This window comes from Callithrix jacchus, chromosome 18 (genome assembly GCF_049354715.1).
Source record: "Callithrix jacchus isolate 240 chromosome 18, calJac240_pri, whole genome shotgun sequence".
NCBI lineage: Eukaryota > Metazoa > Chordata > Mammalia > Primates > Cebidae > Callithrix > Callithrix jacchus.
The window spans coordinates 29121035-29138729 of NC_133519.1; the positions used below are offsets into that span (position 1 = coordinate 29121035).

General features: G+C 39.8%; 1 protein-coding gene across 4 annotated transcripts in view; it reads left to right on the forward strand.

The window, feature by feature from the left end:
- The window catches only part of RC3H1 (ring finger and CCCH-type domains 1), a 54131-nt gene extending 50275 nt beyond the window's left edge, over nt 1–3856 (forward strand). For all 4 annotated transcript variants that reach the window (XM_008984986.5, XM_002760351.7, XM_017966084.4 and 1 more), the window contains one exon: nt 2768–3856. In XM_008984986.5, coding sequence (XP_008983234.1) covers nt 2768–2918 — 151 coding nt within the window. In that variant the 3' untranslated portion in view covers nt 2919–3856. The remainder of the gene's footprint in view (nt 1–2767) is intronic.
- Nucleotides 3857–17695: the final 13839 nt, after the last annotated feature.

Genomic DNA, 17695 nt, shown 5'->3' on the forward strand with positions numbered 1-17695 from the left:
AGGAAAATTTTCCTGAATAATATCCTGAAGGGTATTTTCCAGCTTGGATTCATTCTCTCCGTCGCATTCAGGTACACCTATCAAACATAAATTTGGTCTTTTCACATAGTCCCACATTTCTTGGAGACTTTGCTCATTCCTTTTTATCCTTTTTTCTCTAATCTTGTCTTCTTGCTTTCTTTCATTAAGTTGGACTTTGACCTCTGTTATCCTTTCTTCTGCTTGAACAATTCGAGTGTTTAAACCTGTGCATACTTCTTGGAGTTCCTGTATTGTATTCTTCAGTTCCATTAATTCACTCATACTCCGCTCTAAGTTGTCTATTCTCAATAGGATTTCATCAAACCTTTTTTCAAAGTTCCTAGTTTCTTTACGTTGGGCTACAACATGTTCTTTTAACTCACAGAAGTTTCTTATTATCCATTCCTTGAAGAGTGATTCTGTCATTGGGATGCGCTCATTCTCCATCAAGCCTTGTTCCATTGTTGATGTGGAACTGTGATCATCTTTAGAGGGAGAGGCGTTCTGATTTTGAGTATTCTTAGCCTTTTTACGCTGGTTTCTTCCCATGATTGTAAATTTATCCTCCTGTCGTCTTTTAAATTACCTACTTTCAGATTAGGTCTCTTGATTGGACGTCCAAGTTGTTAGTTCCCAGGGCCAGAACGGCGGCGTTAAGACTGATGGTGCTTTTCTGCCCAGGATTCTCCTGTCTGGCTTCCTTCTTGTGTCCGTAATGGGCGACTCTGCCTTTCCCTGGCTCCAAACCTCGGTCAAAAGGGGAACCAGTCTCGTTTACTCTACGCAGAGAGCTGCCGCGCTGAGGTGCCGTCAGAGCCGCTGCGCCGGTCTCAGGAGTCGTGCTGGGGACCCATGTGGGTCCTCCAAACCTCGGTCAGAAGGGGAGCCGGCCCTGTTTACTCTGCTCCGAGAGCTGCCGAGCCGGGGTGCAGGCGAAGCCTCTGCGCCGGCCACAAGAGTCACGCTGGCGACCCATGTGGTTCCTCCACTGGGGATCTTCTGCTCCGTGAGCGACCAGAATTTGTCTGAAAGTGTGGCGTTCTCTAGTTCTCTGCGCTTCGACTGAGAGCTGCAATTCAATATTTTATTCTTAAAATAACATTATTCTGTGTACATTAAAAGTATATTTTGCATAAATCTGGAGTTACAAAACTTAGAACAGACCCAAGGTTGAATTGTCTGTTAATACCTAACAAAGAAAAATTTCTGGTTATATTTCCATCTTCCCCATGTTTTTAAATTTATTTCGAACACAGCCTTATATCTTTACATTATAAAAGTATTATATGCTCAACGTAAAAAAAAGAAAACACAAAAAATAACTCCCCCATCTTAAATATGTTATAAAAAATAAGCTTTAGGAAATGGAAAGTTTTAGAAAAGAGCAAATTTTAAAATTGCCCCTAATTCCAATAGGCAGCGATACCCCTTGTTAACATTTTGGTGTATTATCTTTCCAGTCTTTTTAAAGTGTGGGCATTTAGTCTCTTGCTAGTTTTACAAACCCAGCACTCCACGTGCCTGGTTTTTAATTCAGTCTATTCTTGTTTTGTTTTTGAGGCGGAGTCTCGCCCTGTCACCCAGGCTGGAGTGCAGTGGCGCGATCTCGGCTCACTGCAACCTCCGCCTCCCCGGTTCTGGGAATTCTCCTGCCTCAGCCTGCTGAGTAGCTGGGATTAAAGGCGCCCACCACCACACCCGGCTAATTTTTGTATTTTTGGTAGAGACGGGGTTTCCCCATGTTGGTCTCAAACTCCACCCGCCGTGGCTTCCCAAAGTGCTGGGATTACAGGTGTGAGCTGGCATGAGCCACCGTGCCCAGCAAATTTAGTCTAGTCTGTATCCTCCAGTATTATTATGCAGCTATGGAAGGATACATATCAACTACCATGAACAACCCTACAATAAACAGCATTACAATTAATGCTTTGTTTTCATATCTTAAATTATTTTCTAAGGATATTTTGAGGCTTTGGAATGCATAGTCCTAAATTACCCTCCTGACAATAAATAACAAAAATTTCTAATGCTTTCAGGCTTGGGTTTTGACTATTTTTAATTCATGTATTATTTTGGATTCAATTTTTGTTTTTGGGGGGTTTTTTGAGACAAAATCTCACTCTGTTACTCAGGCTGGAGTACAGTGGTGCAATCTTGGCTCACTACAGCCACTGCCTCTCAGGTTCAAGCAATTCTTGTGCCTCTGCCTCCCAAGTAGGTGGAATTACAGGCACGTACCACTAGGCTAATGTTTGTATTTTTAGTAGACAGGGTTTCACCATGTTGGCCAGGCTGTTCTCCAACTTCTGAGCTCAAGAGATCCACCTGCCTTGGCCCCCCAAAGTGCTGAGATGACAGGCATGAGCCCAAAATTATTTCTTATACTAGCAAACCTGCTAAATCAGGCATCAGTACTTTTTCTTAAAGGCCAGGTAGTGAGTATTTTGAGGTATGGGCCTTACAGTCTTTGTTACAATTCTCAGCTCTGCTCTGTGGTTTGAAAGCAGTGTATAGTATGTCAAACAGATGAGCAGGCTATATTCTAATAAAACTTTAGTTAGAAAAATACATACCTCACTGGCTAGCTTTAGTTTGCTAACCCTGTGCTAAAACATGGATAAGGGACTGTAGATTAAAACTTGGAAACCATTTATATATATTTTTATCATGCTAAATGATGTGCCCTGTTGATTTTATTGTACTAATCATTTTTCTCTCCTTTTTCAAAATTTTGAAATGTCAACAGTGATGTACCAAATGGATCAGCCTTGACGCAAGAGAATATCAGCCTCCTATCAAACAAGACCAGCTCTCTGAACCTGTCAGAGGATCCTGAGGGAGGAGGGGATAATAATGACTCCCAGAGATCAGGAGTTACTCCCAGTTCTGCTCCTTAAAATATGAAGAGTCCTGCTTTTATCTTCTGCTCCTAATCAGTTTGTCGGCCATAGGGGTAGAAGAATGGATAACTTCTAAACTTTTTCTCTTAAGAGCAGTCAGAGAAATCCAGGAAATTCACCAGAGGCAATGTGCACAAACACCACTACTAAAAACAAACCCTGCACATAGTTCACATTAATGCATTTTTTTAATTTAAAGAAAAAGAGAATTAGCAGTATCTGCAAGCAATTCAGATTAAATTTGTTTTTGTTCTGTGAATGAACTTTATTTTAATAACTTTGGACGCCTTGGATCCAGGGCTTTAAAAAAAAAAGATATTATATATACACTCTGTTTGATTAATTGTATGATCTTAATGAAGTAGGTTTTTCTTGTATTTTGGTATTATTACATACCCAGTGTATAATTCCTTACCCCCAATCCTTATCAGTTCTCACCACCCCATAAACTTAAAACAGACCAAAAACATCAGCTTTCGGAGAATTCCGCGGTGCTTGAGAAACAGACAGTAATAGACTGAGTTATTAGAAAATGTGCAGCAAACCATCGTTTCCCAGAGCTGTTATTTGGAATTTTTTATCCCTGTCTAGATCACTAGTTTCATTGGATAGGAATGCTTTTCTTGACATTGAAACTTTTGTTTGATTGTTTAGGAAGGTTTTATTTTTTGTTTTTATTTTAACTTTTCAGAGAGAGAATTACCAATTTTTGAAGTCCTTATTTTCATATTAAGGATCATTTGCATTCTCTTAATACAATCAGAAAGCTGATTCAGTTTAATTAGATTTAAATGGTGATTAAGAGGCCAGGCGCGGTGGCTCAAGCCTGTAATCCCAGCACTTTGGGAGGCTGAGGTGGGTGGATCACGAGGTCAAGAGATCAAGACCATCCTGGTCAACATGGTGAAACCCCGTCTCTACTAAAGACACAAAAATTAGCTGGGCATGGTGGTGCGTGCTTGTAGTCCCAGCTACTTGGGAGGCTGAGGCAGGAGAATTGCTTGAACCCAGGAGGCGGAGGTTGCGGTGAGCCTAGATCGCGCCATTGCACTCCAGCATGGGTAACGAGCAAAACTCTGTCTCAAAAAAAAATAATAAAAATAAATAAATAAATGGTGATTAAGAATTGACTGTAACTTATTAGCATTGAAAATACATGTTTGGTGTTTTGCCTGCATTCAGCTCATAGTTGGAAATTTGGAGCAGTGCTTTTCAAATTAAACTTTTGCTAAAATTATAAGATGTTCAAAAACAAGGACAATCAACTATGTTTTAAAACTGCAACACTTCATTTGAACTTAAAATGAATAGAGCCACATTATTTCAATAGATGTTTTTGTTTTACTTGTAAAGTGATTTCGTCTTAAGGATAGTTTATGAATTGATCACTTGTTATCCAGAATCATTAGTATAAGTAGGTAGGAAATAGTTTGAAGTCATTTTTCATAGATTTAGCTGCCCAATATTGAAAATGTTTCTTCTCGAAAATGTTGCAAAGAGTAAGGATTTTTTGTTTTTATTTAATTCCGCTGCACATATTCTGATGCCATGTGTCTGTGCTTAACTATGACCCTGTAAAACATGCTCAGTGGGGGCTGTTTGATATAGTTGCCCTCTCCATCCCTCTATTTGCCTGATTTTTTCAGTTTCCCTCTCTGGATTATACTACTAAATTAGAAAGCACTGGTTATGTAATAAGTTACTGCATTGCTTTGGTTGGGTAAAAACAAGAGTTTATATTTTTCTTGTTTCTTATTTTCTTAACCCTTAACTCCTGCTGAGGTCATAACAACCTCAGTCTAAGCTCTGTGTCCATCATACTGTTAACTTAAACAAATGGGTGGTGAGGGTGGGAAGGGTAATACAGTCCTGCCATTGCCTACCAGTAGGAGAGTCCAAACAGAACACTCTTTTGAGTAGCAATTATTTAATTTGCCCAGTCAAGGCACCGTGTTTATATACTATTTCACATTGAATTTGATTATGCCCTACAGACCTGGCTGGTCAAGGATTTGATATACACATATTGGCTTGGGATTCGAGCTTTCTTTTTTATTTAAATAAAAATTTATATATATATTATATATATACAGATATACATAGCTATATCTGTATATATATTGGGTATGTTTTAAGGATTTTTTCGCATGAGCGCAGCTGTTGCGATAAATTTACCGATTGGGAGGTGGTAGAAGCACTGAATGAAGATGAGGCTTTTTTTTTTCAGTTGACTTACGCATTTTTCTTTCTTTCTTTCTATTTTAAAAAATGCTTTTGCCATTTTACTTTTTTTTTCTTTTTTTTGCTTTTGTTTGCTTTTTGACTCTTACTTAAAACCCTTTCACATTTACACTTTAAATGCCTATTGTTTATTGGGAGAAGGAAAGAAATTTATGTATGTATGACATAGTCCCAAGGTTTTTCATTTCTCTGCATAACTGTAAAAGGCAACATTATTGGCCTCCAACCTTCTTTTTTTTGAGGCAGAGTCTTGCTCTGTCACCAGGCTGGAGTGCAATGGCGCGATATCAGCTAACTGCAATCTTCACCTCCTGGGTTCAAGCGATTCTCCTGCCTCAGCCTTCTGAGTAGCTGGGATTACAGACACGTGCCATCGCACCCAGCTAAGTTTTGTATTCCAACCTTCTTGTAGGCAGATTTGGATCAATCTTACTTCTCCTTTGAATATGTTAGATCATCCTAAATTTTAGAAGCAATTGATTCACTTCGATTCAATTTGATTCACTTTGGAATTCAGAATGATTCTTGTATTAGAAGATAATTTGTGGGTATTGATTTTTAAGTTTATACTAAAAGATTGATTTTAGGTAGCAGTTGAAACTCCTGATAGCTCAATTTCTGTTATTCTTGTTCTTATTTCCTTTAAATATACTTGTTCTTGTCTTTTGCCATTTTGATTCTGTGAAGTAGGCAGGAACAGGGATTAATCTATACAGTATTCCTGTTCTGAACAAAACCAGAAAAGTCACTGGATACACTTGACTTAAAATAGTATCTTCTCTTTTCATGTTTTTTCATTTAGGGGAAAAAAATCTCTTCAATTGCAACCCGAATTCAAAAGGTACCCCTCCTTGGCCCTACACTCTAGAGCTAATCTGGTTGGGTAGCAAATCATAAGAATGGTATATTGTCCCATTGTGCCTACAATGTATTTTAAATTAGTCATTCTGCCTTACCTAATGGAAATTCTTGCAGCTTTCCTAGTGCTCATCAGTGGTTTTAGGAAGTCACAAACAGCCCCAAAATTTTGGGGTTTTTCCTTTTCCTTTTTTCTGTGGTATCATGAGCCTGTAAGGACAAGTGGCATATTTGAGCATAACTGCTTGACTCTGTAACTACTTTTTTAAAATCAAAATCTGTAAGGTATTAATTCCTTCTGGCTTTTTAATTTTTTTTTTAGAGACAAAGATTAAACCAGATATGAAATACAGTTTCTATGCTTTCTGCTTATTAAAAATTAGTTTCTTCTAAATATTACTTTATTTGTATTTCACTAAATTCAAAAGCAAAAATTGGCCATCTGAAATGAACAATTCTGAATAGGTTAAGGTAGGAGTAATAAGCATTGTGTTCACTCATTTATAGGTAAGGGAATTTTATTTATAGTGAGAATTATAAAAGTACTTTGACTTACTCTTTTTTTCAAGGGGTCTCTAGAAAAGGGTGAGAATAAGACATCTAGATTCAATTTATGTTTTATATTTAGCTCTCTTGCCTAATTTATATATAATTTTGTCACAAGATAAGTCTAATAGCTGTCCTGTCTTGGATAATTCAGAGGCTGATGTGACCAAAGATCCATTCCTTATTACTTTTCTAATTAAAAGTTAGCATAAATTTCTAGTAATATTATTCTAGATATTGATAAGACACTATTCCTAATGCCAACTACAAATATTCAACTACTCATAATGTATTTTAAAAATGGTTTGGTACAGCATTAATGTTGGTGACTCCTTTCTCCCATCTTATTTGCCTGAAAGACAGAATATTGGTATGATTCTCATTTGCTACTTTGAGTATAAAACTCCATCAGACTTTCCAGAGTTCTTCAGGGGTGGAGCTCAAAGTTTACATTTTTCCGTAAATGTCTTTTTTTCCTTGACCTTTTTCCACCCTGTAATTTCCCCTTGACTTACCCCATGCCCTCCCCAATCTGCAACAGTGACAGTTTGCTGCCTCAAAACAGAGCATTCAAATGAATTCGCTTAGCCAATAACTTCTGTGAAGTTGCCTTTTCTAATGGTGTTATTACTCAGTGATGCACAAATGTGGTATTTGCCCTACTGGTAGGCAAACAAAGGTCTGGTTAAGAATGGTAACCTGCTGTTTTCTTTAAAGGAGAGCCAAAGACTTGTGCTTTAGTCTGTTTTGGTTTTGGGGGAAGTAGTAGCCATTTTGATCATGAAATCTTTTAGTATTTGTGAGTTGATTGTACTGTGTAAGTAGATTTGTCTAAAGTTAACTGTTAAAGTTAGCTAGCCTTATAAAATGTAAAAGTAATGAAAATTCATCAGTTTCTCTAAACCAGTAAATGTCATCTTTTATAATATTGTGTGTAAGCATTTGTGCCCATCCCAGCTTCTGTTATCACCGTGGTCAAGTCATGGGTCTGAGTAAAATAATTCCTGAGTATGTGACTGGTGAGAAATAACTAACTATAGTCAGAACATGTACAAATTGTTAAAATTAAAGAAAAATTATTTTCACTAAAAAGAAAAAGCATTCGTCTCAGTAAAGAAGTACTCAGTTTACACAGCTCCTTGGAAACTCACCGAGAAAAAAAGAAAAAGAAGTATTCAGTTGCTGTCACTTACATACAAATGGTGGTGGGTAGCAGTCTCACCATTTTTCTACTCATTTTGCTCATTTTAAAGAATTGAGTAAAGGTTTTATATGTAAAATCTATCTATAAAAAGCACCTGTAATGATTATATGTCATTGAAAGGAATGGGGCAGTTACTTTTTAGGAGAGATTAATAACCTTCCTGGAAATTTAGGAACTACAGTGTTTACTTAGATTTTTTCCCCCTAAAAAGACTCTAAGTGTGTTAAATTTTTAATTGGTGATAAGGTGATTTCTTCCCCTGGAAAATCTGCCTTTTAAGAAAAATTAGAGCTACTAAACTAAAGCAGATTTTACCTTCCTCATTAGCTCCTGAACGAGCACGAAGTCTACTGCTGTCATTATTTTACCTGAGTGCCCACCGATCTCTTTTGGACAGCTATGATTTTTATATTTATTTGTAGCTTCAGCTCAGGTTTATAAAATTTTCCTGCTGAAATGACTTACTGTGAGTTGTAGATTGATGATAGTTACTATTAAAAAATTTCTCAATTTAGCTTTTCTGAGCCACTTCAAAAAGAAAGCTGTTTTGTCAAAAGATACTATTAATTGTAGTAAGTACATCTTAAGATTTCAATTTTTAAGATTCAGTTCTGTGTTCACTGAAGATCTTTTCACAAGTAATAGATTATAATTGATAAGTAATACTAGCTGTAGTATTAATAAAGAATAAGATTGGGAGGCCGAGGTGGGTGAATCACAAGGTCAAGAGATCGAGACCATCCTGGTCAACAAGGTGAAACCCCGTCTCTACTAAAAATACAAAAATTAGCTGGGCATGGTGGCGCATGCCTGTAATCCCAGCTACTCGGGAGGGTGAGGCAGGAGAATTGCTTGAACCCAGAAGGCGGAGGTTGCGGTGAGCCGAGATCGTGCCATTGCACTCCAGCCTGGGTAACAAGAGTGAAACTCCGTCTCAAAAAGAAAGAAAAAAAAAGAAGGAATAAGAAACTGTCACCACCAGGAATAAATAACACCTTTTAATAATAAATGTGTTCCTAATAGGTATGTTTTCAATACTGCACTGAACAAAGTGGGTAAAGTGCCCTTTGAAATCCTGTTATAATAAAGGAGCTTACCTCACCACTGGAATCCTTGTTTTCAGAGCCTCTGGATTTTCAGCCAAACACTGAATTCCTCCAAAACTTTATCCCTGAACAAAACATCACTAGAGAAAAAACTTTATTTTCACAAGAAAATAAGACACAATAAGGGGGAAGAGCTTAAACCTCAAGATAATATTGTGTCCAAAAATGTATAGTTAGAAAAATAAAATCCTGTGGAGTTTGTTATCCTAATGTTTATTTTATACTAGATAAGGTGATTTGTTTTCTTGTATTAAGTAAGGTCTTACTGTTTCAGATTGGTTTTGGTTTTTGTTTCTGTTCTAATCTAAGCAGACAGAGCTCACAAGTCTTTGGCATCCATTTTAGGTTGTACACTCAGAGTCATCTTATAACTGGAAACTGTCAGGTGGTCCCCCACCCCAGTGAGTGTATGAAAGGGTCAAGAAAAGGATGGAAACAAACTATTGGATGGATAATTGGTTGCTGATTTTTTTTTTTTTTTTTTGCCTCTTTTTTAAAAATCACCATTTATTAGTGTGATCTCTCTCCATTGATAGGCTGTCATTCTCCTAATAGGTGAACTACCCTATAAAATAGTTCTCTGATTTAAAGGCATTTAGCTTTTGCTTATGGTTTTTACATCCTCTATTCATCTAAGACACTATCCTGAGAGATACTTTTTCCAGATGGATCGTTGCCTAAATTTTCATGCTTCTCCCCCATCTTTTTTTCTCTTTCCACTTCCTAGGAATAAAAGGAACTTTTTAAAAAATTAATTGGTCCATAGGCCTCATTATCTTTCTTTATCATTACTGTATGACTTTTTGGTACAAGAACAATGGAAAAAGTGAATTAAGGTAATGAAAAAACCTTTTACCCACTTAAACATTTTCCAGTTTTGAGATTCCTCTTCGTGTGTGTGGTCTCTTCCTCTTGTTACCCCTGCTGCCCTTTTGCTCTGACTTTGGTAATTTGGTCTTTGGGCTCATACCAGTCTCCCCGAGACATTCTGCAGTCATTATCACCTTTTTGGGTGGATTTTATTTTGTTTTGTTTTTTTTTTTTTAATAACTTCTTAACATTGGTGCATATTTGCTTGGGATAGAGCTTGTGTAATTTACCAATCGTATTGATTGTAAGTGATTGTGCCCTGCAGAGGTATATTTAACAAGTCAAAAATAATCTAGGTTAATAAAGGAGCCCATGAGATTTGAGTCAGGTTATAAGTGACTTTATGAAATCACTTATCACTTACAGTTTTGGCTAGGATTTATATCTCCTCAAGTTTTCTTGCATTTTTGTTTGTTTTTTTTTTTATTGCCTCAGCTCCCTATTCTTTCTTGCCTGCCTCCACCCACCTGTTCAGGGAAAAAATAAAAAAATTGAGCCTTAACATGACAGCTGATTTTTTAATTGCTGAATTTTGTGAAATTTTACTTTTTCCCAGTGTTTCCAACTTTAAAGAGGGAAGTGAAGGCAAATGGGTTGGAATTTCACAAGCTGTGAATAATTCCTGAGGATCTGGCAAACTGTGAAGTCTTACTGAAGACATTATCTCCTGAGAGTTCTTTTGGAGTAGGAAAAATAACCCTATTTGAAATGGACTGTTTTTCTCTTGTTTTTAATCTGTTTAATATTTCTGATTTTTAAGCAGCTTTCAAAACAAGGGTGGTGGAAAAAAGGAATAGTAGGAAGATGTTTAGGGCAGCAGAATTTTGGTCTAAATAAGTACATGTTCCCCCTTGTTGCTGATTTTTTAGAGTACTAGGGCCATCTTTTTCAAGTTTGTATTATTTGTGTGCATGTTTATATCAAAGATGCCCATTTTGTTAAAATGCTATTTCTTTATTACCTTGGAAACTGACTCAGCCTCATGTTGCTCCTAATTAGTGTTTAAGGCTCCCATGAGTTGCAGATAAAAGGATTTATTTTAACAAGTAGAAGGAGGTGATTCACCTTTTGGATTGTAAATATATGGAAGTGTCTACAAGGTCTTTATCTGCTTTCTGTCAGCATTTATATTAAATGATAAATTAATGAGGAACGTATGTCGTCTTTTTTGTAAATGAGTCTGTGCCATCATCTTATTCTAACCTGGAGATCACTTTCTTACACCTTTTTAATGGAGGGGATTTTTTCAAGTGAAAAATAAAGAAATAGCTAATGTGCACAAGCAAACACATACTTGGAGTAGCCAGTTTTGTGTGGACATCACAGAAATTAGTCCAGTCTTAAATAAGCTGCAGATTCCTTCATTTGTCACACAGTGATGACACATTAGTGAGGGTAGTGGTTCTAAGATACTAGCATCAAGTCAGTGAGACTCCATGGCTAACACCCAATGTCTTGGTTTTTATGGCTTCTCTGAAAATTAGGACTATCTTTATGGTTTAGCAAAAATTGACTTGTCATGGTAACTGCCTGATGCAAAATGGTTTTTTGTCCTTCCATTCTCTTTTTGTTTGTTTTTGAGATGGAGTCTTGCTCTATCGTCCAGGCTGGAGTAGAGTGGTGCAATCTTGGCTCACTGCAACCTCCACTTTCCAGATTCAAGCGATTCTCCTTGCCTTAGCCTCCCGAGTAGCTGGGACTATTGGCCTAGGCCACCACGCCCAGCTCATTTTTTGTATTTTTAGTAGAGATGGTGTTTCACCATGTTGGTCAGGCTGGTCTCGAACTCTTGACGCCAAGCAATCTGCCTTTCTCGGCCTCTCAAAGTGTTGGGATTATAGGCATGAGCCACCACTTCCAGCCTTGTCTTTGCATTCTTCTCCTGATTGTCCTGAAATCCCTACCTGTTAGTCATTCCTCGCAGTTAGTGGATAAATGTAAGTTTGCCTAACAGGGACCATATGTTAGTCAACACCTCAATGGCATGAAAAAGAAAAGGGAGGAGGTTGGGTATGGTGGCTCATGCCTGTAGTCCCACCTGCTCAGGAGGCTGAGGTGGGAGGATTGCTTGAGCCCAGGAGATCAAAGCTACAATGAGCTGTGAACGCTATGATTGTACCACTACACCAGCCTGGGTGACAGAATGAGACTCTGTCAAAAAAAAAAAAAAAAGAGGAGAGGGGAGGGTATTATTCTAGATTAAAAGAAATGTAAGAAATACAAAAATCAAATGCAGCATGAGTGATTTTAGCAAAGCAAAGATACAAAGACTTTAGTATACAGTTAGGAAAATTTGATTAAGTATTGGGTATTAGATGATACCTAGGAATGGCATTTTTGTTCACTGTGAAATAGGGTTACATAAGAAAACATCCAGGCTGGGTGCAGTGGCTCACACCTGTAATCCCAGCACTTTGGGAAGCCAGGGCAGGTGGATCACGAGGTCAGAAGTTCGATACCAGTCTGACCAACATAGTGAAACCCTTTCTCTACTAAAAATACAAAAAATTAGCCAGGGCTGGTGGTGTGCACCTGTAATCCCAACTGCTTGGAAGGCTGAGGCAGAAGAATTGCATAAACCTGGAAGGTGGAGGTTGCAGTGAGCCAAGATCACGCCATTGCACTCCAGCCCAGGTGACAGTGTGAGACTCCATCTCAGAAAAAAAAAAAGCATCCATATTTTTTATAAAGATGCATAACTGACAACAGCTGCAATTTCCTTTAAAGTAAGAACTAAATATATATTTTTTAATAATACACTTTGCCAATAAAGGTTATTTTTTCCTTCTACCAACAGTTAGCAATTAGGTGTCCACTGGTATATCGGACCTCAAGGGAGGGACCATAGTAGAGCTAGAGGGTATGAGCAGTGGTAACTCCTGCAGCCTTCCCTGAATGATTATAAATTCTGGACTGGAATTATAAAACTAGACCTGCCATCTTTACCTCCTACCTAGGCCTACCCTGCTCAGAAGCAGTAGGGTACATTGTGACCTCAGGGGCTGAAACTCAAAAAGACCAATAAAAATTTGATTTTTATGCCCATTAGGGCTTCAATCCCAATAACCAGCCCATCTTCAGTGATCAATTAGTAAATCTCTTTGCCTTCCAGCAAGATGACTCATTTAGTAAATGGCTGCCACCCTTATTTGGCACACCCACCATATGAAAAGTAGACTTGTCAACTACCCCCTGAATACCCATTCAGTATTTACTAAAGAAATGTATTGAGTACTTCCCATATGCACAGCCCTGTAGAGGACACGAGAGTTAGAAAATACTGCCTCTACCCTCAAGGAACATTAATTCTGGAACTTGCAATAAACAGAATTACCAAAGAATTTTTCAACCACAGTTGTCCTCAGAAGAGCAAGGAGCAGTGAGATGGTATCCAAGAAAGACAACTTTGGCTGGCTGGTCAGGCTTTCCGGAGGAAGTTGTATTGAGGATAAAACTTGAAAAATCATGGGGGAAGGGGTTAAAGGTGTGTGGGAGATGAGACTCCTGGTCAGAGAGAATAGAACTCTCCAAGGAAAGAAAGAGCCTTTGGTGTGGCAACTGGAAGGAATTCATTAAAAATAGAGGAAGTCGGTTGGGAACCTCATGCCTGTAATCCCAGCACTTTGGGAGGCCGAGGCAAGGCGGTTGGATTAGTTGAGGTCGCGAGTTCAAGACCAGCCTGATCACATGGAGAAACCCCATCTCTACTAAAAATACAAAATTAGCCCGGGGTTGTGGGGCATGCCTCTAATCTCAGCTACTCGGGAGGCTGAAGTAGGAGAATCGCTTGAACCCAGGAGGTGGAGGTTGCGGTGAGCCGAGATCGCACCATTACACTCCAGCCCGGACAACAAGAGCAAAACTCCATCTTTAAAAAAAAAAAATGGCTAGAGGAAAAGGAGTGGGACAGTGGCTTGAGATGCACAGCCAGATAGATCATGGAGGCCTGTGGACCAAGCTTAAGTGTTTGGATTTTATTCTGAAAGTAAAGGCAATGCGAAGAAGAATAGTAAGCAGCGGGATGAAGGGACCAGATTTGTGTCTCTTTGGAGCTGATCATAGTCCCAAAAGACAACCCCAAATATTAAAATTCTGAAAAATAAAATTCCAAAGATATTTTGGTGAAAAAATTAAATTATTTAAAAGACATTTATTTACATTTTTCAGAGATTTATTTAAGAAACAGGAAAACACGACAGCCTGGGCAGCAGCACCACCTGTCTCTACTCAAACAGTGTGGTGCATGCCTGTAGCCCAGCTACTCAGATGGCAGAGATGAGAGGACCACTTGAGCCCAGGAGATGGAAGCTGCAGTGAGCTCTGATCACACCATCACACCACTGCATACCAGCCTGGGTAATAGACTGAGACCCTGTCTCAAAAAGAAAAAAAAAAAAAGAGAATACTTCATAGGCAAATTTGCATAATAAAATAGACAATGATATATATATATGAGATGGAGTTTCACTGTTGTTACCCAGACTGGAGTGCAATGGCACGATCTCGGCTCACTGCAACCTCCGCCTTCTGGGTTCAAGCAATTCTCCTGCCTCAGCCTCCCGAGTAGCTGGGACTACAGGCGCGCACCACCATGCCCAGCTAATTTTTGTATTTTTAGTAGAGACGGGGTTTCACCTTGTTGACCAGGACGGTCTTGATCCCTTGACCTCGTGATCCACCCGCCTTGGCCTCCCAAAGTGCTGGGATTATAGGCGTGAGCCACCTCACCCGGCCGACAATGATATATTTTTATTTAACAAACACGGGTATACTAACAGCAGTCACATAGGTGTAACAGTTAAGAGCAGATGAACCATATTCATAAGTAGGTCAAAAAACAAAATGCGGCCAGGCGCGGTGGCCCATGCCTGTAATCCCAGAACTTTGTGGGGCAGAGGTGGGCACCAATATAGTGAGACCCTGTCTCTACTAAAAATACAAAACACTAGCCGAGTGTGGTGGTGTGTGCCTGTAATCCCAGCTACTTGGGAGGCTGAGGCAGAAGAATCATGTGAACCCAGGAGCCGGAGGTTGCAGTGAGCTGAGATCATCCCATTGCATTCCAGCCCAGGTGACAGTGCAAGACTTCATCTCAAAAAAAAAAAAAAAAAAGGCAAAATGTATAAATGCATTTCACTATGGTTGGTTATTGTACCCAACATTTTTTTTTTTTTTAAATGGGGTTTCACCATGATGGCCAGGCCGGTCTTGAACTCCTGACCTCAGGTGATCCACCCACCTTGGCCTCCCAAAGTGCTAGGATTACAGGTGTGAGCCACAGCGACCGGCCAGTGTACCCAGCATTTTAATGGCAGTCATATGAAATTGTGGCAGACAACTCTAAGTTGATGAAATCAATCAAAAACTACAATGAACTGGGTGCAGTAGCTCGCATCTGTAATCCCAGCACTTTGGGAGGCTGAGGCAGCTAAATCACTTGAGCCCAGGAGTTAGACACCATTGTGAGCAACATAGGGAGACCTTGTCTTTACAAAAGATGGAAAAATTAGCTGGTCTTGTTGATGCCTGCCTGTAGTCCCAGCTACGGGGGAGGCTGACACAGGAGGATAGCTTGAGTCCAGGAGGTCGAGGCTACAGTGAGCCATGATTGTGCCACTGCGCTCCAGCCTGGCCGAAAAAGTAAGACCCTATTTCAAACATACACACACAGTGGGTCACCACTGCATCTGAAGTCACCCCAAAAGCTGAGACCTTGAGAGATCTTACCTTTCATAAATATAGATGTACAAAATAACCTCTTTATCGAAGAAGTTTCAACATTTTTACGTTGCCAACCAGGGAAGTGACATCCTCAAGACCCGGCGAGTCTCTGGCTTAAATCCTGGAGTCCAAAGGCCTGTGAGCTTGAAGTTCTAATGTCTAAGGCAGCAGAAGAAAAGTCTGTCACAGCTTTCAGAGACTTCCCCACCTAGTCCACTCACACTCACACACAAATGTCCTTGGGAAACCCCCTTCCAGACACACCCAAAATAATGCTTTATCAGGTTTCTAGGTATTCCTTAATCCAGTCAAGGTGATACCTAAATTAAGTCCACAAGTCAGCCTATTGTCAGCCTCAAACCCATGGCGCATCTCCTTAAACCATACTTAATTTCCAAATAGACAGTAACGCAGTAATAGTTCCACCTAACATAATATAACTATCCTGTGATCGTGATTTTCAGGATTTTAGATGTTAGAGATTTTAGACTTCAGGCATTTTGATCTTTAGGGTTTACAACATTTGGGATTATGGCATTTTGCATTGTGTCTCTCAGGATTATAGTCCAAACCCATTTCCACCTCACCCCTCAATGAACTTGGTCCTATTTTGCTAGAGCAGCCTTTCGAAGACATGGGTAAGAGTTACCAGTTACATAATTCATCTGGACTTTTTTTTTTTGAGACGGAGTTTCGCTCTTGTTACCCAGGCTGCAGTGCAATGGCGCAATCTCGGCTCACGGCAACCTCCGCCTCCTGGGTTCGGGCAATTCTCCTGCCTCAGCCTCCCAAGTAGCTGGGATTACAGGCACGTGCCACCATGCCCAGCTAATTTTTTTTGTATTTTTAGTAGAGACAGGGTTTCACCATGTTGACCAGGATAGTCTCGATCTCTTGACCTCGTGATCCCCCCACCTCGGCCTCCCAAAGTGCTGGGATTACAGGTGTGAGCCACCGCACCTGGCCCTTTTTTTTTTTTTTTTTTTTTTTTTTGAGACGGAGTTTCACTCTTGTTACCTGGGCTGGAGTGCAATGGCGCCATCTTGGCTCACCGCAACCTCTGCCTCCTGGGTTCAAGCAATTCTCCTGCCTCAGCCTCCCGAGTAGCTGGGACTACCGGTGCGCGCCACCATGCCCAGCTAATTTTTGTATTTTTAGTAGAGACGGGGTTTCATCATGTCGACCAGGATGGTCTCGATCTCTTGACCTTGTGATCCACCTGCCTTGGCCTCCCTGCTATTTCTTTTTATTATATTATTTTTTAAATCTGAGATAGGGTCTCACTTTGTTGCCTAGACTGGGGTACAGTGGTGGAATCACAGTTCACTGCAGCCTTGACCTCCCAGGCTCAAGTAATCCTCCCAACTCAGCCTCCTGAAGTAGCTGGGACTACAGACACACATCACCATGCCTGGCTAATTTTTTGTATTTGAGATGGGTTTTGGCCATGTTGGCCAGGCTGGTCTTGAACTCCTGAGTTCAAGCAATCCAGCAGCCTCCCAAAGCGCTGGAATTACAAGCATGAGCCACCACCCCCAGCCTCCCTTTGCTGTTTCTCTTTCACCACCTACAACGTCCCAAACTAATGTAAAAGCAACAAGCTTTGACCCCACCCAACCCCCTTGCTCAGCCTCAGAAGAATACCTTTGCCCAGTGTTTCTGTTAATATGAGGTGTCAATTCCTCTGGATAAGTAAGCATTTTTTACCTTACTTGATAATCTAAACTTTCTATTTGGGAGGAATTTAAAGTGCTGTATTTCCTGTTATTAACTTAGCAGAACTACTCTGGACCTGGATTTTTTCAAACACGAATGTTTATCGAGTGCCTGGTACATCCAGGGCTCCATGCCGTGTGCACAGGACATGTTCAATAAATATTTGCTGTTTTGATTTGGTTTCCCTGAAGCCAAAACTGAACTTTCTAACAGGAGGATCTGGGCAAATTCCAGTGAGATGCCTTGAGAGCCTCAGCTAAATGCTGCCAAGTGATAATGTAGGATTTATTTTGGTAAGTTGAATTTCACCTTAATTAAAATGTCACGTTCACCTAGTAAACTAGGAACCCAAGGGAGTTGGAGACTGCTTTTTGTGCTAGATGTTTTGTCAAATTTCCACGGAAGCATTAAGCTTGGAGTTATTCAGTAACCACAGCAGGAGCTGGTTCCTATCTGTTCCCTGCCAAGGTCTTACTCTTGAGTCCAAAGAAAAGAACAGAACAGCCCAGGTT